The sequence below is a fragment of the Myotis nattereri genome, assembly GCF_964212035.1.
Source record: "Myotis nattereri genome assembly, chromosome: 14".
Lineage (NCBI taxonomy): Eukaryota > Metazoa > Chordata > Mammalia > Chiroptera > Vespertilionidae > Myotis > Myotis nattereri.
Window position 1 is genome coordinate 48,161,544 of NC_138089.1, and position 21,226 is coordinate 48,182,769.

The 21,226-nt window shown below is 41.0% G+C and overlaps 1 protein-coding gene across 1 annotated transcript in view; it reads right to left on the minus strand.

Annotated features, from left to right (window-relative positions):
* GADL1 (glutamate decarboxylase like 1) overlaps nucleotides 1-21,226 on the minus strand; it is a gene marked incomplete at both ends in the record, with an annotated part of 135,744 nt that overhangs the window by 53,786 nt on the left and 60,732 nt on the right. The window contains one exon of the mRNA XM_081106366.1: nucleotides 3,861-4,060. Coding sequence (XP_080962492.1) covers nucleotides 3,861-4,060 — 200 coding nt within the window. The remainder of the gene's footprint in view (nucleotides 1-3,860; nucleotides 4,061-21,226) is intronic.

A 21,226-nucleotide genomic window follows, 5' to 3' on the forward strand; every position in this document is an offset into this window, starting at 1 on the left:
GTGAAATAGGAATCACAGTCCTCCTGAAAATGTCTGTTCCTGCTTTTCCAGGGGAAGAGGAGCAAGCTACCTGGTCAAGGTGATGGCAGTCTGTAGGTACATCAAAATCGGGCCCTTAAGTCTTAAAGTCAATACAGAAATTTCAACACTAAGCTCCATTTTGATTCAGGAACATGAAAACATTGCTTCTATCAGGTCGGTGCAATCTTTACTACAATGTGCCAGGCGTAAAGAGTTGCACAGCTTTTCCAGTATTTAAGACACCTAATCTAGGGCCTAGGGAAATGGATATGTTAGCTACATTAGACTGCTGATAATAGAGGTGCACTCCAAATAGTAACACAATTCTCATTTGCATGTTCACTTTGCTAGAGTTCTTATCTGCTGAAGGGTATTATACTCCTAGGAAACAAAAGTGTTAGCCATAAATTAGAGAAGTTATAGCACGTAGAGCTGAACACCATGAATGAGAATCATTTTTATTACATAAAAGCTAAAGCAGGTGGTCTAGGGTCAGTGGGTGTGGTGGAAAATGGTATTTTAACTCTCAGCAGTCAATGGTCTGAACTGATTATGCTGGCTCACAAAATCAGTGGTGTTGTCGTGCTAGATTTTACTGGCTAGTGAGAGCTAATTGTTAAATATTCTGGAATTTTGTAAACCACAACCGGAAATTGGCAGACATTACAAACTGAGGCTTTGCTTTCCCCTCCCGAGAGACATTTTATCTCTAGACCACTACACATGGACTCAAGAACACAGATTAGCTCCCAGAATTGAGAAAATTTTCCATTCCCCCCCTAAAGAGCAGAACCACAAACCAATCAATTTAAAAGGAAATAAAAATCATGAAGACAAAGACCTTATATTGCTATCTTAATGTAATCCTTAATCCTAAAGTAATTTTCTCCAAGTTTATAATTTTATATTCATTCAAAGTGATATCTGTAAAAGGACTTAGCTTTTGCTTGGTATTGGGGGTGGGAAAACGAGTAACTTTTGCTCACTCCAGGAATAGAGTGTTAGATATCAAGAATGTGGAATGTCAAGGAGAACAAAACTATTATGAGTAACAGCATGAAAGAGGAGGGATTATTTTTCAAATATTAAATATAGGTCACGGAGTCTGCAGCAATGCTCACTGAAATGTTAATTCCATTCAATTCAACTTGACAAACATTTATAAACAATAAGTGTGGCTGAATTGAACTGAAATGTTAACATTTATCCTCCTGTGATATTTCTCTGCAAAAATTAGAAAAAACTCCTTTGAGTATAAATTAAATTCTACCCTGAGATGAATGTTAACTTTACAATAAATACAATCATCAAATATTTATATCTCGCCTGTTTCATGACACCTGTTATTAAATTACTCAGCGGCTTAGAAAAAATAATGCAGAGATTCTACCACACTTAAATGGTATGAGAAAATACAAAAAAGTGAACAGAGATTTCTGAACTTTTAATGAGCAACTATGAATATTTATGGTAGACAGTCCATTTTTTTTTCACCTCTGGGTAGTTCTCGCCCTACTTCTGATCGAAGCACTTTAGCCCTACTTCTACTAAAAGCACACTGCTCACCTAGTTTCAGTACATGTTCTATAGGAGGAATTGAGAGTCTCCCTAGTGCCAAGGGAGGGCATGTGGCTCAGCATGACCAATGAGAGTATCACCTTTCCCTCAAAACAGTGACTGGTTCTGAGGTGGATGCTTGCTTCAAACAGAAATGATTATAAATTTCCTCAGGGTTATTGAGAGAGGAAAAGTCTCTCCTTTTTACCTTGACCCTGAATGTGGGAGGATGTAGATCTGACACTCCTGGCAGCTGCCTTCCCTCATAGGAAGAAACTAAACATGAAGGAGAACAGACCTGATAGACAGAGATAAACTGAGGTCGGTAATATTGTTAGAGCCTCTTGAATAAGCCATTCCAGAAGTCGTCACTATACTAGCTTATAAGTAATATGAGGTAACACATTATCTTTCTTTCTTTATGATACCTGGAGTTAATGTTTCTGTCGGTTACCACCAAAAGAATCCTAACTGACACATATTTGCAGATTTTTCAAACTACTTCTGAAACCACAATCACCAGAAAGTGCCAAAGCCATCTCTTCACCTGTCCTTATAACCAAATCCTTTGCCATGTACTTTTGCAGTTCTTCCTGCAAAATGGTTGACTGTGCTTCCTGTCTTTTGACATTGAGATTGGCCATGAAATTTGCTTTGGCCATTGGAATGCTAGTAGATATGATGCAACCAGGAGGTTAAAGTGGGCTTGCCTTATCTTCTGTCAGCCCCATTACAAGAACACACTCCGGCTAGCCTGCTGACCCAAGGAAGATGAAAGACATGTGGAGAGTAGGCCCAGTCTGCTTTTCTCCACCCCAAGCCACCATAGTATGAGATAAAGCCACTCCAGCCAAGTTGCAGACTTTAGACGAAATCATTATTATTATAAGATCCTGGGTTTCCAGAAAATCTGCAGTGATGCTCAGAGCATCGCTGTTGCACACAGTGTTGCAGAGAGCACCCATACCACTCCCAGTGTAGAAAGAAGACATTGTTTTAAGTCTCTAGGGAGATACTTCAGGTTTTGCAAGTGAAATGTAAACAGGGAGTGAAGAAGGAGAGATTATTCAAACCAGAGATCACAAACTCTGGTGCCTGTAATGGCAAGCAGGTAAAAATAAAACACAAAAAACTGACACTAGAGCTCATATAGCATGTAGCATATGCCAGCCAGGCACTGTTCTGAGTGTTTACACATGTTAATTCATTTAATCCTCATCACAATTATTTGAGTTAGACACTGTTGTTATCTCCATGTTACTGGGGTGAAACTGAGGTACAGAAAGGTTAAAAAACTTTCCCAAGACACGAAGAGCTTCTAAATGGTAGAGCTAGCACCTCTAAGCTATAGTAAAATGAGCTAGATAAGAAACAGGATGAGAGGAGGGGACGATGGTTCTCCCGAGAGTCGGGCGTCATGTTCAGCAGCTTGTCACCATGTGGGATTGAGAGCATTCGGAATAGAAGCCAAAAATCTAGATTTTTAACAAATCTCCCTATTTTAAAATGCTATTTTAAATGTTCAAATGTTTTATTTTTTTAACATCATGAAGGTTAACCCTATGAAGTTCAGGCCCAACAAGTCACATTTAAAAGTAAATTTGGTCATGGCCTGCCCATTGGCACCCACTGATCCAAGCTTAGCAGCAGAGTTCTGTTCAGGTGATATATGTGTCCAATGCATATATCAAGAGCTCTTCACATGTCTTTGAAAGTGGGTTCAAAAGCTTTGTCTCTAATGTTACAACAAGGCAAGCTGCCCTGGGGCTTCCACTTTACCTTTATGTCTTTACACCAGCCCCACAGGCTCAAGACCTACTATTTGGGTCCTTGAAGTCACCATGATCTCTCTTACATCTGGAAATCTAGGCCTGCTATTCCCTCTGCCTGGATTATTCTTCTGTCCTTTCTTTATTGTGTCTTAGTTGAATGTTGCTTTCCTGCCAATGACCCTCATGAATATACTGGGGAATCCTGCTGAGTGGTCTGGAGCACCATGCACCTTCCTTTAACAAAAAAGTAGGTTCACCTGTATTTTTATCTGCATTAGCACCAGAATGTATTTCTTACTAGGCTAGGATCCTGGAGGGCAGTGGGTAGGAATACTTTGCTTACAATTCCTATCACATAGTAGATACTGGGGAAAAAAGGTTATCAGATAAAAGAAGAAATGCACAAATGAGATAATATGTACAGACCTCACAAATGTTACTGTCACTAAGTCTATTATAGATACACATGGGTGCACACACACACACATACACACACACACATGCAAGTACCTAGATAAAGCAAGAGCACGATTAACTCTTTCTTCAAGGCCTAATGTGCCCAGGGCCTTCCAAGTCATCCAGAACTTGAACGCATCTGCTCTCCTGCTACATTGAATAGACTTGTCTCCTGTGTCGTAGCTGACATCATAGAATTTATCCTGCTGGAAGAGGTAAGATGCCTTGGCAGAGTAGCATTTCTTAAGAAGACCCTTTTGGGGGGGGGGAAAGAAGAAAGGTTAAAAGATTGTCCATTTTTAAAATAAACTTAATTTTGAAAACGAACACCCAAAAACATAACCTGTATGATATTCTACTACTTTGTGCCAAAGGTGTTTAGTCTCATTCCATGATTGCCCTAAATCAGAAGCAATAGGTATGTATTAACTTGGAGACAGATTACCCACTGTGTTTCCAGAAATCCTCAGAATTGAGAATGCTAAATCCATCCTCAACAATTTTCCTGATAAGTACTGAGAAGCGTTGAGACCACCATGTCATCATCTGTATGAAATCAAGGTGGGCCAATTTCTCAGTATGAAATAAAAATCTGTTTATAACTCACTCAAGGCTCCTACCATATTGTACATACTTTATACAACTTCATATGCAAAAAAAAAAACTAGGCTTTTAAAACTTCTTCTTTTCAACTCATCTATATTAAAGAGGCCTGAAGTGACAATAACCCAGAGGAAAAAATCTGAAGAAAGTGCTATGGAGGAGTTAAACAACTGTCAACAAGTTTTAACAACCACAGTATATCAGCTACAATTCCAAAGGTTTTTTTGAGTTGGTGTCACATTGGTTTTATCTGCAACCAAAATCAATTTGCATTTACTGACTGCTAACTTCTTGTCAAGCAGTGGAAGATAATTCACTATGTTTATCACCATTTTAGAGTCTTCACTTTGACCTCAGATTATTACAGTTTAAGCCCTGTGACCCTCAATGTCATTTGGAATCTACAAAATCCCAGATTTTCTAACCTGTCCTTCACAGCCCCCATAATTCCCTGAGCATCTTCATTACCTGAGAATATCTAATAGAACCATCTGTCTATCTCCCCAGCATAACCAAACTACTCAATGTCCCTTAACCACTAGATCATGCCCCATCTGCACCTTTGCTCACACCATTTGCTTTACCTTGTCTCTATTTTAATATAACATATGACATTCAAAAGAATATGTACAGTATACTTATAAGTTCTGAAGTTTACTAACACCAAGCATAGTCTTCCCTCTTTAACTAGGTCTGCCCTTCCGTTGGGTTCCATCTCAAATTCTGCTTCCTCTTCAGCTTCTTTATCTGCCCATTCGATTGGACTCACTTCCTGCCTTTATATTCAGCTGCATTTGTTGGCTTTCCTCCTGCAATGTCCCCACTCAATGAGCAGTCTGCACTTATTCTCTCCTCATGTGGCAAAACCGGTTCTTGAAAGCAGGAGTCATTTCTTATCCACATCTTGTCCACATCCACAGAGCGTAACATTGTATTGGGCACAGAAGACCCTCACTAAGCAATTAGGGGGATTATGTCACTCCCCATAGTCCAGCAGTTCTCAACCTGTGGGTCGCGACCCCTTTGGGGATTGAACAACCCTTTCACAGGGGTCACCTAAGACCATCGGAAAACACATATATAATTACATATTGTTTTTGTGATTAATCACTATGCTTTAATTATGTTCAATTTGTAACAATGAAAATACATCCTGCATATCAGATATTTACATTACGATTCATAACAGTAGCAAAATTACAGTTATGAAGTAGCAACGAAAATAATGTTATGGTTGGGGGTCACCACAACATGAGGAACTGTATTAAAGGGTCGCGGCTTTAGGAAGGTTGAGAACCACTGCCATAGTCCATATTCCTCTCACATTCTCCTGACATGTAGTATGAATGGAATAAACACAGATATATGAACTTCTCAGATGGTGGATCTTATTAACCTTAACAATGCAAAAATATCAGTGCCGTACTGGAAGCTACAGAGAAACTCCGCAGGAGTCATAGAGGTCCTAGAAATGATCCCTTTTAAACAGAGAATGTATTAGATGCATTCATTGGACTGATCAACTTGTACTTCAAGGTATCACATTCCAAACAAAAGCATGCATTTTGTTATCTTAATAGCAATTTTGTCTTGGGTGGACATTAATCTGGATATACTGTGTCCCATTACCATAAAGCATGATTTTATACTATATAAAATTATATAGCAACTATAATCAAGAACTCCAAAATCCCACTCACCCATTATCCAAAATAAACTGAGTATAAAATAATAATTAAAGGAATATTAGTAAGCCTTCAGCCTGGCCTTGATAGATATAATTGGGAGACCCTGGGGAAGAGCTGACTGCTCTGATCTGAATATTAAGGTAGAAAAAGCCCCTTACTCTTTAAGCTACTTTAATTTTATCAGCAATCTTTCAACTTTGATCACAGCAGCCACCACTGCATCTCCCTACCCTCAAATGTCAGGAAATTTGGTTATTGTTTCCATAGCAACTACAGCCTGACCCATGCATTACAACATTAAAAGGCCACTGCATATATCTCAAAGACAAAGCACACACACACACACACACACACACACACACAAACACACCATATACACACACACTTATACTTGCATCCTGATTACAAATTTATTTTCATCAACTCTGCAAGATTCAAAAAATTCCCAAAGCAAATGAACTTTAGACATGTCTTGGGCAAGTTTCAGTGACTTATGCTAGTGGCTAAAAGGAAGAGGAAGCCCATTCATTATCAGAAGACAAATGGATTGTCTTAGTCAAATGGAGAAGAGGAGAGCCAAGAAAATATATAACAGAATGAGTGATTGTCCTGCGGCAGTGACATTGTTAATTTCGTTGCACTGAAAAATCCTCCTGCCTTGGGAAGCTTCCCATAAAGAACTAGAGGCTTGGGATTTACTTTATGGAAAATAAATGAAAACTATTTCCCCAAAGTTTTTTTGCTTTGCATTTTAGTTTATATTTTTGTATTAAAATTGATGAGATCTCTTTTGTTTAAGATGCACATTAACGAAGGAAAGATCTCCAGAGAAAACAACAACATTGGAATAAGTATAATAAAAGCTAAGATTTTTACTTTTAAGTGTAAAACACTTAATCTGTCATTATTGTACTACCAAAGAGAAGGACCGTGTTTATCTTGCTCATCTTTATACACTTAATCCTAGCAGAACAATAAAAACTAGTTATGTGGATTCCAGAGACAAATATTCAAGGAGAACTGCTTTATAGTGTGCTATCTCCAACAGTCTCATGAATTAGTAGACAATGTATGAAAATTTTCACAGAGGCTAGTGAAAGAAATGCAGTCAAAGTAGCTTACGCAAAAAGGGAAAATTGTACAGGCTCATATTTCAAAACAGCTAGTTCTATAAAATCTGCAGGCACAGTTGGATCCAGGACTACATCAAGAATTTGCCTTTTTCCTCTTGTTCTAGTTTCTTCTATATTGGCCTCATTCCCACAGCAGAAAGCTGTTAAGAAGCCTGGGAATTAGGGTATTGCAGTGGGGCCTGTGAGCAAAGAGGGAGGCTCTGTTGGAGAGAGATGTGCAAGAAAGAAGAGACAGCCTCTGCCATTGATGCTACTACGCAAGCAGCAAGTCACCATTGGCCTTCCAAGCTCAATTTCTTCTCTGAACCTTCTGCTGCGTAAACCTAGCAGGCAGCCAGTTAGTAAGGGAGCCTGGGAATTGTGGTTTTCTGGAGTCAGGCCCTTTTCACAGCAAGGCAGAGGAAGGTTGAAGAATGAATTATACAGTAAAGAGAAACAGGCATATGTCAAGCACACAGCATGAGGACAGAAACCATAACTCCCCTTTTCAGTGTTTGTATTCATAACACCTAACCTAGCACATACCAATAATGGCCAGAGCCAACATTATAAAGTCCTTACTATGTGTTAGGCACTGTATATGCATGAAGCCATTTAAATCTCAAGTTGTACTATTTTTGTCAACACCCATGTACATGTGAAGAAACTGCAACACAGCAAAGTTTGGTGAATTACCTAAGATCATGTAGCTTCTAAGTGGTAGGGCTGGGCTTCAAACCAAGGCCTCTTGAAGCCCAGGCCTAAGCTCTTTACACATCACTCTCTGCTCTCTCTACAGTGAGCACTTAAATATGTGTGGAAGAGAGTGCTCCATAAATACTCATTAAGAGTTCATAAAGAGTTTGGTGAAATGGAAAATGGCAGTAGAGTACACATCAAACTAAAGGTCAAAACAACTAACATCCCATTTCGGGCCCGTAACTTTGTCCCTGTAGATATAACTTTGGCTTTTACTAGTGGCAATAGCTTGTCTATGAAGCATTTTAAGATTTTTCTAAATACTTGTGACTCTGGTGATATTTAAGGAGATGACTAAAAACACATAATGAGTCGGCAACTTGTGTATTTTCCTTGTCAAGATTAGACCAGTCACGTTTGATTTCCACAGGCCAGATCAGGTTCAGCAGCCACTTCCCCAAGAGTCAGTGACTACATGAGCTACTTTAAGTCCTCACTTCTTGCAATCACATTGTTCAGCTTACCAAACAAAAGCTACCAAAAACTCCCATATGGCTCTTCCTATATTCTGGCCCGTTTCACCATTACTTACAGTTAAGACATTGTCTAAATTAAATGCCTTAAGGAATTGGTATATTAATCATCTTTGTACTAACTAGGTCATTCCAAAATTATGTATTGAGGACCTATTTTATAGTAAGTACTATGATGCCAGGAGTTTGGGCATACAACCCCAATGGAAGTACTAAGCATCTAGGCCAGGGGTACGGAATCGTTTGGTCTGGCCCTGCCAAGGCACTGGGGGTGAATTGATTAAATATTTGACCAAATATAGAAGGTTAATTTTTAAGTTGATAATTTTGTATGGCCCACGAATGATGTTATAAATATTCAAATGGCCCTTGGCAGAAAAAAGGTCCCCCACCCCTGATCTAGGCTAACATTTGTTGACTAAATGGACAAAATTAAATTTAGGCTGTGAATAGCAGAAAGGCTTGTTGTAATGTAGAATATAAAAGTGAATTTTAAAAACAATTATACCTTCTAATATTGGCTTTATTTATTTATTGAGCAAACACTTTGAGAGCCTTTCTATATGCCAAAAGCTGTGCTAGGCACTGGTGCTGTAATGTCACCATCCGTAAGAAGTTTAAGATGGAGATAAGGACAGAAAAACAGGCAATTAGCGCACCGTGCTAGAACAGGGGAAAGAATAAGGTGTAAGGAGCATGAGGAAGGGTCATCTTTCACTAACTTAGAGATGTTAGATAGCGCTTTCAGAAGAAGATATGTGTCGCCTGAGAGCTGAAAGATAAGGAGTTGCTGAGTAGGAGAAGAGAAGATAAAATTAATTCAGTATGACTGGGGCTAATTAATGAGGTAGGGCATAGCTCGGAAGGCTGTAAAGGTAAAAAATAGCCAAGTCACCAAGGATCTTAACTGCCTCTGTAAGAATGATTGGTCATGGAATTTTCACAGGCCCAAGTAGATATTACAACTCAAACTTCATTATTGTTCTGGCAGAATAAAGTGAGAATCAGCAGATGTGGATTCTGCTTTTGATTTAGTCACTTGGAGTCAGAGCTCAAAGCAAGTCACTTAACATCTTGGGCTTCATTTTTCTCATCGACCTAATGGAGATAATGATACTTGCTCTACCTACCATGCAGGAATACTGTGCAAGCCTAGTGAAATAATGTTAACTGCGAATACCTCTCCATCTGCTCAAAATCCTCCCCACCACTCCTCTCTTGCATATTCCTGTACCCCTGACCCCTCCCCCCTCTGTCACCGCCCATTTTTCCTTAGATTTCTCTCCAGGATAACTGCAGAATAGGATGCCTGCTCTAGACGTCATCACTGTTTATGAAATAAGCATATTATACCTCTCACCAACCTCCCTTTTTTTAATGGGATGGATCCATAGAAACAGATCACATTGATAGAATGTATTAAAGCTATCAAAAGGAACCTTAGAGCAACAGGAAGAACTATCCACGGTCTTTATCCTCCACGTGGAGCTAACCCTGCCCTTGTCTACGTTATCATACTTGACCTTCTTAGATGTTGTGGGTCTTTTAAGTCTCAGCATGGTTTGTATGGAAGACACAAAAAGCAGAGTAAGAAATGAGATCGGGCAAGGCCATGCACTAGGTGGACTGAAGGCTAAGGAACCATCAAATGACCAGGTGTAACCCGTCTAGTTGTCTTTAGTTTCCTTATTCACACAAGAAAATGGATATGTTGAGTGGCTGCTAAGTGGCAGGAATAAAGGAAGCAAATGACAATAATGCCAGTGTTATTTCCCCCCAAAGGAAACAAATCATACTGAACCATGGAAAAGGTCAGTGTATTAGGCTGTATCATGAATAGCCAAGAAAGAAAGAAAGAAAGAAAGAAAAGAGAGAGAGAGAGAGAGAGAGAGAGAGAGAGAGAGAGAGAGAGAGAGAGAGAGAGAAAGAGAAAGAAGAAGAAGAAGGAGGAGGAGGAGGAGGAGGAGGAGGAGGAGGAGGAGGAGGAGGAGGAAAGAAAAGAGAAGGAGGGAGGGAGGGAGGAAGGAAGGAAGAAAGGAAGGTAAAGGAAAGGAAAGAAAAAAGAAAAGAAAGGAAGAAAAGAAAGGAAGAATGAAAGAGAAAGGAAGGGAGGGAGGGATGGACAGAGGGAGGAAGGAAGGAAGAAGGAAGGAAAGAAGGAAGGGGAAATGTCCAAAGCTCATTAGCTTTGGAGATTTTTTTTTTTTTTTACCTTTCCTTTTCCTTTCTTTTTCCCTTTAATCACAGTGTTTCTGTATTGCGCCCTTCTTAAATTCATCTGTAATCCAAAGCATGTGTCGTTTCATTTGTGGATTGTTTAGACACCTCTCATTTTTCCGATGGCATTTTTTGACTGCCTTTTTAGTATTTATTGATTTCATTCATTTCCTTCTGTTTTAGTTTTTTCATTCTCTGTCGGAGTGGAAAATTGTTAAAACCATCTGGTGCTATATCCAGCTTGACAGAAAGATTATTTTTGAGGAAGGGCCACAGTTTTTCTTTGAACTTGCCACCAAATCCAAGGCAAATGCCTTCTCCTCTGCCATGTCAAAGGCTGGTTTCAGACACATCGTGTCATAGTGCTTCAGTGTCTGCAGAAGGTTCACGTCCTGACTTACAGGCTTCCATTACCAGTTCTGAATAATTTTGTTTTGGTCAATTGATTCATCTTTCTTTTCTATTACATTCAAGCATTCTAGTCATTGGTATCTACAGGTCAACCTCTGTCATGTCTTCAATTTATTCTACAATTCTCACTCCCCTCCTTTCCCTCATCACTTGTATGTCCTGGAAGATGCCATGTATAGAAGTTTGCTGATATTTAAGGTGCTTTAATTTCTGAAGAATTGCTGAACAGTCTGTCCTGCTCTCTTTTGCCATGTGGTGACACATTTGAGCTTGCTGTCCTGCCATTTCAATTTACTCCCTTTGTAAAGTTCATGCCAGCCTTCCTTGTCTCAAAATACTGCTTAGCAAACTTGCTCAATGGACTACCTGATTCTGTTTCCAGGAAGTTTCTGGGTGCTGTGGGCTAGATTACCAGCAAAAAAGAAAAAATACAAAAGAAGTGATTTCCTCTCCTGCTTCATTCAGTTCTTAACGCTTTTACTACACCGTATTCTGTGAAGTATGTTCCTTGAGGAAACATCATTTTACTCATGATGTTTTGAAAAGGAGGTTTAACTTGATGTATACTTGTATTTGTTTTCCCCTTTGGGCTGCAAGTTATTTATTTGTTTTTTATTCCTAAGTTGCTTTTCATAGCTGAGTTCAGTCACTCCTTTCCTTAATGCATTTGAAGTATTTTTAAAATTATCATTTACCCACTGTGTGTACTGCTCTAAGACAGCAAAGAGATCCTACAAGTCTGTACCCCAGCTCAAGGTAGAAGTGGCATGAAGGGGCACTGCATGAACTGTGGGCACAATTTTCAGGTCTGTCCCAGGCAAAGCCCCAGCTGAGGCAACTCCAGGCCTTGCAAGGCCACAGCCTCCCCAGCTCAGCTCCCTCCTCCATTTGCCTCCCTACCTGCTCCTCTCCCTAGTCGCTCCACAGCCACTTCAGAGCAAAATGACAGGAAGAAAGAGCAGCGCGTGTGCATCAACACAGACGTGAAACTACAAGTGGAGGGGTAGGAGGAGGGGAGGGCCTAGTTCACTGAGGGTGGGGCCAGTGAGACTGGGAACACTAGTTCCTTTATTTTTTAAAATCTTTATTGTTGGAAGTATGACGTATGTCCTCCCTTTCCCCCCACTGACCTCTTCTAGCCCCCCCCCACCCTCCGCCCCAGGCCTCCACCACCCTAATGTCTGTGTCCATGAGTTGTGCATATGTACATACAAGTTCTTTGGTTGATCTCTCTCCACCCTCCCACCCTCCTCTGCCTTCCCTCTGAGATTGGACAGTCTGTTCCATGCTTCCATGTCCCTGGATCTATTTTATTCATCAGTTTATTTTGTTCATTAGATTCCACATATGAGTGAGATCATGTGATACTTGTCTTTCTCTGACTGGCTTATTTCGCTTAGCATAATACTCTCCACACACTAGCTTTTCTTGATAGTGGTTTCCATGCTATCATCATACTAAGAAATCGTAAGAGCTGAAGGTCTGGTATAATCTGTGAAACCCACTGACTATCCTAGAATAGTTGGGCACTGAGTACTAATACGAAGGCCCCACTTCTACTTCCAGAAAGCATCCTGGAAGATTTCAGAAAATTTATTTGAGTTCTAGGCCTACGAATCTGATAGGGATTTTCAGAGAACTAATAGAGTACTTTACTGCTAAACCTTAGATCCTATATTTTCTTCTGAGGTGTAAATCTTCCTTAAATACCCCTAACTAAGAGTTAGAGTGAACTAATTTAAAAACAAGAAAACTGAGCTATTAGATAGTCTTAAGAAATGCAACTGAATAAGTCTAAGTAGTGATGGTGCTTACAGGAGAGAGAACTGGTGTATGAGAGAAGGTGGAAGTGCTTCTATAAATAGGTAAGAAACATTTGATAGTGCGGAGATCACTGCATGCCCTGCAAGCATTTAAAAATAGTGCATAGTGCAACTGGGCTTCTCTCTTAGAACAGATGGAGATTTTCTGATTTTCTCTAGGCAACTATCAACATAACATCCCTTCTCTGTTAAAGACAATCTAAAACAGTGTTTTTGCAACTATAACTCACAGTAAGCAATTATTTCTTAAATAGTGACAGTATCCCTCCTAATATACATGAAACAGAAACAAAAGCTTAATGGAATAGTACCCATTAGTACTTGAATTGCATACCAATATTTTCTATTCCATTCTATTCTGACTGTTCATTAAAAAAGAAAATGAAAAGTTATGACTTACAACTGACTGTACAACTCAAGATCAATTAGCGTGGTGGTTCTTAACCCTTGATAATATTAGAATTGTCTGAAGAGTTTAGAGGGAAAAAAAACAAAAACAAAAAATACAATGCAGGGCCCTTTCAAGACCAAAAAATCAGAATTGCTGGTATGGGGTCAGGGCAATCCTTATAAAGCTTCTGAGATGATTCTAACGTGCAGCAAGGACTGAAACCACCGCTATCATGGTCTCAACCTTACATTGAAAACTCCTGGTCAAGGAGTTTCAGTCAGGCATCACTTTCATTTTGAGACTAGAGAACTCTGAAGTGCTGTGTTTTTACCTGAGCATATAAACCAAGGTGATTATCTGACTTCTTTTTGTGCTATTAGTGTCTGTTATCAAACTTTTGTGTGTGAATACGAGTGAAAAATGACTTTTTTTCTATGCACCTAAATAAAGAGAATATAGGTAGGATATGGATAATGCTAGAGTTTTAATCATCTATGAAACATGTCCAAAGATGGTGGCATTGATGTGATGGGCAAAATGACTCCCACAGCCCTAATCTAGTCAACTGTTTAATTTCCTATGTTTTTGTAATACAGACTAAAGCGTCATTTGTTTTTGGATATCTAGTCATATCAACATGATGTAAGTAAACTTGGCTCAATCAGCTCTGATCGGAGGAATTGTAGTCTTTGCTCTTCCTGCATTATTTCCAACTCTGAGTTTCTGAGATTCTGTCATACATATATACATGATATACTGTATATGTAAATATATGTCTACAACCTACTTTGTGCCCAGGGGATTTAAGGCAGCTTACAAATATAGAATGTGGTGGGATTAGAATAGAAAAGGAGAAAGTGGGGGGAAACAAAGAGGAAGAAGGCAGGAGAGATGAGGAAGGTGGGGGAGATGAAGAAAAGAACAGGAGGAGGAAGAGGAGGAAAAAGGATGAGATTAAGGCCAAGAGAAAATGTGATGAGGAAATACAATGAAGCCTGGAGTATATCTGTGCCCAAATAGCACGCTGGAAGGAGGGTGAAAGAGGACAGACTATTTGCCAGTTTCTCCGCACACCTGGTAATGCGTGCACAGCAAAAGCACCCGGTGGCTATTTGCTGCTCTGAGCATTTAGTGTCTAACTGTCAACCACATCACTTCACCTCATCGTATCCCTATTTCATTCACCTGTAAATGGAAGATAATGACACTGCACGCGGCCCACCTCCTGTGGATTAAGTATTCGTGGCACAATGTTTAAGTGAATGTCTGGAAAAAATATTTATTAACATAGAACATATTTCTTCAGTCTGGATGGCTTAGTCGCATCTCTTCAAATACATGGACAGACATATGGAGGAAGTCTTTTGTCAAAGTGGACAAAACAGACACAGAGCAAGTGTGTTGCATTGGACTGAGGCTAGAAGAGTGATTCTACAGCAGGGGCACAACAGTTAACAGAATCAATCTATGTCTCCAGCTTATTGTGATGCTGTTAACAAGGGCCTGGTTTCTTTTCAAAAGGAATTTTACACATTCAGCAGCAAGGCCGCTGGCCTACATTTCTTGGAGTCAGAGCATCCTCTAGAGGTCTGGCCTCTGAGGCTTGGCGTCTAGCTAAGAGATTGATTTTATACAGGGGGAAATGCTATGCAGGAAGGCAATTTCTGAACACAAGTTCCTTGCTCTTCTTTGTATAAATCCTTCTAAAGAGTTGCTGGAAATCGTTGCTATTACTGTAACCATGGGGAATCCTACTTAAAACTGGCCTTAAATAACAATTCAAAATGAATCAGGATGCACGTGGTAAAAATCCTCTGAATAGAACAGAAGATGTAGTGGACAAAGACATTTTTTTCAATGACTCCTAATAACATTCAGAAATGTACTAAAATGACAAGGAATTTTTCCACTGTACAAGTGGACATTTGTCCAGACAGAGGGATCTGTGCGCTTGCATGTGGCTCACTCAATTTGGCCACAAAAAGGAAAAACTACCTTCACTGAGTGTGCACTCCATGGCTGGCACTGCACTGCACACTTTTGAACATTGTATCATTTAATGTCATAGTAGTTCTTCAAAATAGAAAGTGTCTCCTTTTTTCAGATAAAATAATTGAAGTTCAATAAAGTTAAGCAATTTGTCAAAGTCACACAGGGCAGTCGTAAGCAGAGGCAGAATGTGAACACAAGTTCTGCTGGGCTTCTCAGTCCATAGGTGTGTTTACCCACTGAGAAATCATATTTAATCCCAGAATTTCCTAGTTTAAACTATGGTCCCAGTGACTGGGGAAGGCAAAGTCCTCCCCTCTGGGTATTTTTAAAATACAAATGAGGAAATAATTTCTATAAAGGGCCAGATAGTAAATATTTTCAGCTTTGTAATCCATACAATCTGTGACACAATTACTCAACTCTGTGGTTGTAGCGTGAAAGCAGCCATACAGGATACTTAAGTGAATTGGCATGGCTGTGTTCCAATAAAACTTTATTTACAAAAACAGGTGCAAAGCTGGATTTAGCCCAAGGGCCATACTTTGCAGACCTCTGTTCTGAGACACATCTATGAGACGACTATTTCCAAATCTGTAGAGATAGGAAAAGTTAAACATTTACCCAAAGGCTCCAACCCATTGGCTTCCATTTTTATTAAGGCAAGTGTTTAATTCTTTTAGCTTCTAAAAGAGAACACCTAATTTAGAAAATAAAATTGGCCATGGTTTATTTTCCTTTTTAGTTTTGAGAAATTATATATATACTAGAGGCCCAGTGCATGGATTTGTGCACAATGAAAGGAAATTAATTAGAAGGTGGCCGGCAGGGTGGGACTGGGTGAGACGGGCCGGATACGCCCTGGAGTCGAGTCCCTTGGCAGATGGGGTCCCTCTGCCTGGCCTGCAGGGATCAGGCCAAAACCAAAGTCTGACATCCCCTGGGGGGGTCCCAGAGTCCGAGAGGGCACTCTGCAAAGTTGCTGTCGCTTGGCAGCTCCTGCGTTGAGCATCTGCCCCCTGGTGGTCAGTGTGCGTCATACCTACTGGTCGGTCAGCTGGTTGCTTACCCTTTTATAGATGTAGACTAGAGGCCCGGTGCACGAAATTTGTGCACTCAGTGTGTGTGTGTGTGTGTGTGTGGGGGGGGGGGGCGTTCCTCAGCCCAACCTGCACCCTTTTGCAGTCTGGGAGCCCTCAGGGGATGTCTGACTGACAGCTTAGGCTGCTCCCCGTGGCAGTCAGACATCCTTAGTGCTTCCCCGGAGGCGAGAGAGGCTCCTTCCACTGTGATATGGCTTCTAGCTGAGTGGCACTCCCCCTGTGGGGCCACAATGACCACCAGGGGCAGCTCCTGCATTGAGTATCTGCCCCTTGGTGATCAGTGTGCATCATAGCGACTGGTCGTTTTGCCACTTGGTTGATTTGCATATTAACCTTTTATTGTATTGGTGTGTGTGTATATACATATACTAATATATATATACAGAGAGGAATGGAGAAGGAAAGAGATAGAAACATCAATGATGAGAGAGAATCATTGATTGGCTGCCTCCTGCATGCCCTCCCATTGGGGATTGAGCCCACAACCCAGGCCTGTGCCCCTGACTGGAATTGAACCTGGGACCCTTCAGTCTGCAGGCTGATGCTCTATCCACTGAGCCAAACAAGCCAGGGCAGTTTTGAGAAATTCTTTATGCAACTTCCATGGAGAATGAATATTGATGATCAGACTCATCTGGTTTACAGTTTCTAACTTCTTTTCTTCCCTCAACACCACAGGAAGGAGAAAAAAAGTGTTCTGTGATGAAACAGGTTAAATCTGGGTTCACTTTCTGTTTTATTTTAAGGTTGTATTTTGTCATTTGTAATATATCTTTGCTAAAATAATGTGGCAGGAAAGGGTATGAATTTCAAACTAGAAACTCATTATATGCAAACAGCTAATAGAAACTACTCATGGTCAAAGAGCAAGAAAGGAGGGAGGGAAGGAAGGCAGACAGAAAGGCTGTCTGGTGGGTTGGAAGCGGAGGGGTGAACTGACTTCTAGGATTCTCTGGCTCAGCTGGTTACTAGATATGAGAATTATGTTTTCCAAACCAAACTCCTGTTTGTTAAACTGCGAAGTCCTGAAGGGGACATTGGACCAGGTGTATTTAGAACAATCTTAACTGCAAATCCTGGCAGAGAGTGACTACAGCTACTGAATCCCTGTACACCCCTGAGCAGTAAGAGAAGAAGTCAATGAGAAAAACCTACTGGCAAGGTCTGGGGATCAAACTGAGCTAGGAGATTTACAGATCAGCTCAAGCAGCCTGAGTGGTTCTGTAGAAAAGAGAATTAGCAAAATAATTAGCAATAGAATTTCACTTTGAATTGGTTCTATGTGGATTGATCACTCATATTTTTTCTTTCTAAATCAACATTTTCCACACATCACTGTGACTTTAAAATATTACAGTGTTATTTATGACATGTTATTTATGACTTCTATACTCAGTTTCCTCATCTATACAGTGGCCAGAGTAAAAGTCCCCACCTCATTTATCTGTTCATCACTTGCCAAGGCCTATATTGGACATGAGAAGAGTTAAGGAGCTTTTAGTTCAATGGAGATGACAGGCTAATGGTGTGACCACAGAGGACTTGGTGGTATATGCTGAACAAGTGCATGGACAGAAAAGAGACCTCTAAATAGAGCAGCCTGAAAAGCAAGAAACCCTCCCCCCCCCCCCCCCGCCACCTTGCCAGAGGAAAGTTGATGCTTAAGCAGAGTTTTATGAGAGAAAAAGTAGGACTTGGGTAGGCAAAGAAGAGAGTGTCTAGCTTTCCACATAGAGGGAACAAGAGGAAAATGAATGTACTCTTAATGTGATGTCCGGAGCCCTCAATATGCAACCTGAGATTGCTTCCTAGCCTCATCTCCGAGCACAGCCCCATCTCAACTTCTGTTTAGCACATACATCAAGAGGTGAAGGCTTCACTCCTACTCTTTTTTAAAAAATATACTTTATTGATTTTTTACAAAGAGGAAGGGAAGAGGGATAGAGAGTTAGAAACATCAATGAGAGAGAAACATCGACCAGCTGCCTCCTGCATACCACCTACTGGGGATGTGCCCGCAACCAAAGTACATGCCCTTGACCAGAATCAAACCTGGGACCCTTCAGTCCACAGGCTGACACTCTATCCACTGAGCCAAACTGGTTAGGGCTTCAGTCCTACGCTTACAATTACCCTACCACAAATAGAGTCTTCAAGCCTAACACTGCTCAGTGTACTCACTAGAAAGACATCTGTGGGATGACAGGTATAGGGTCCCAGATCCACAGGGACCTAAAATGAACCCAAAATATCTTCTTTCTCCCCTACCTTACAAAACCATGAAATTGGTACAATAATGAAGGACAATATGTTTTCTCTATGATGTCATCTAGCCTGGCAACAATGAATGACATTTTTTGTTCTAAATAATTATTATAAACTAGAGGCCCAGTGCACAAAATTTGTATGTGTTTTGGGGGGGTGTGGGGGCAGGTGTCCCTCAGCCCAGCCTGTGCCCTCTCGCAATCTGGGACCCCTTGGGTAGTGTCTCTAGGCCTGGCTGGCGATCAGGGCCTATCAGGGGTTTCTTTCCCCAGGCTGCCAGCAGCTGGCCCTGCCCCCGTCACTGCCACTGCTTGCCATCTGTGCAGCACTACCACCTCTCCCCACCACTGGTTGCCTCCTTCTGCAGGTGACAGGCATGGGGTGCAATCGTTTGGCTGGCCTGGGCCTCCCTCTTTGGGGTGATCACAGAACCCCTACCCCCCAGTCGATAGCCCTGCTGGTCAGTAGCCAGGGCCTCCCTCTTTGAGGTGATCAATAGTGGAGCCCCCTCATCAACTGCCCCACAGAGGGTGGCCTGGGCATCCCTCTAAGGGACAATGGCGGGGCTCCCTGACCAATTGCATTGCACCCGCCTTGGCTGGCCTGGCACCAGTGCGTGTCATAGCGTAGTTGTCCAGAAGGTCATCCTGACGGTTGTTCTGCTGTTCAGTCATTCAATCAATTTGCATATTATGCTTTTATTATTATAGACTAGAGGCCTCTTGCACGAAGAGATTCGTGCAATAAGCCTTCCCTTCCCTTGGCTGCTGGCACCAGTTCGACTCTGGCACCAGGGACCCAGGCCTTCGCTCTGGCTGGGCTCCGGCCAGAGCCAGCCCTGGAGCCATCAGGCTTTGCTCTGCTGGCCCTGGGGCTATCAGGCTTTGCTCCACCGGCCCCAGAACAGTCAGGCTTCGCTGCTCTGGCCCTGGGGTCAGCAGGCTTCGCTCCGCCGCTTGGAGCCTACATATGCAAATTAACCGCCATCTTTGTTGGGTTAATTTGCATGCTCCCCTGATTGGCTGGTTAGTATAGTGAAGGTATGGTCAATTTACATGTTTGTCTATTATTAGGTAAGATTATTGAATTTAAGTGCAAACATTTCTCAAGAATGCCTAGAGCAATAGAGACATTGGGAGCGGGGGCAGATCCCCACAGAGGGAAGGGAAACGCCATGAGCTCACATTAATTCATTGTTAAACTGAAAAGCCAAGATCAGACTGTAGAGTACATTTAAGATTTTTGGCTCCATGAATTCACCACCAATGATGGGTGAGTCATTTCCCCAGTCACAATCTTTTTAAATTCAGGAGGCATTTCAAGAGTTCCATCCCCTTGGATATTTTCCTCCTGGAATTCTGTTGAACCCTTTAAGTGAATGGGGCCCTATAACTTTTAAGAATTGGAATGTAAACCCTATTAGAATAACTAAACCCTGTAATGCTTGCTATTGCTATCTCACAGGCACGAAACAATCTTTTCCTTGTTATGCATAACTCCCTGATCCTCACTAGCTCTTAAGAAAAGCCATGTATTTCATTGCATTTCACTACATCTCTGGCAAGCTGGGTATTGAAATTGCACAAAGATTCTGACAGCACTCTAAATGAATGCATTGGTATTTCTGTAACTGGATGTCGAGGGTTTAATCTGCACTATGGTGCTGTCTAAAACTGGTAATAAAACAGAGGAATAATATGTCAAGATAAGGTCCAAAGGATGTATAATAGTGACACGTGCTGCCCATGACAAGGGCATAATGAAATGTACTGAGAAGAGAGTAGCCTTATAAAAAAAGAAGCTATGAGTTTCTTTCTGATTACTCCTGGAGCTAGAGATGTGGAAGATACGATCCATGTGCCCTGATTTTTTATATTCTGCACCAGCTTTAAAACTCAGCAATCTACTGGTAGTTGGCATGGCTGAAGATGGCAGATGTTTATTGCAGACACAAATTATGGCCACAAGGACCCCTTACTTCTCATTCACAGAGATGGTCACATTACACCACTCTCCTACCCCATTCCCCTGGTCCCAGCTTATTGGATCAGAGGTGGAGAAGACTAGGAATTTGGAATTAACACTGAAGGATAATAATTTAGCTTGTGTGGGTCACTTGCACAAAGATGTAAACATCACACTGCAAAGGGCCATATTTTACCTGACACATGAACCTAAAAGCAAATACAGTTATGTCATTTTGGATGTACAAAGATGACACTTCATTTTTCTGTAACAAAAATGTTCTGATTTGGAGCTACATTTATTTCCAATGCAAAAATCTAATCTGGTCACTTCTAGGAAAAAAACCCTCAAAGTGAGTGGTCTTTCAGATCATTCAGACATCAATTATATTTCCTGAGCGTTTTCTTCCTCTCGCTCTTAATTTTACATTACTGGGGCATTCACAAAGGCCACTGAGGAGAACTGCCAGATAAAATACAAAACATCCTATTACATTTGAATTACATAACTATTTATAAAACACAAATATTAGTATATCCTACCCAATATTTGGGATATGCTAAAATGTTATGTATTGTTTATCAGAAATTCGAATTTAACTGGGCATCCTTTATTTTTCTT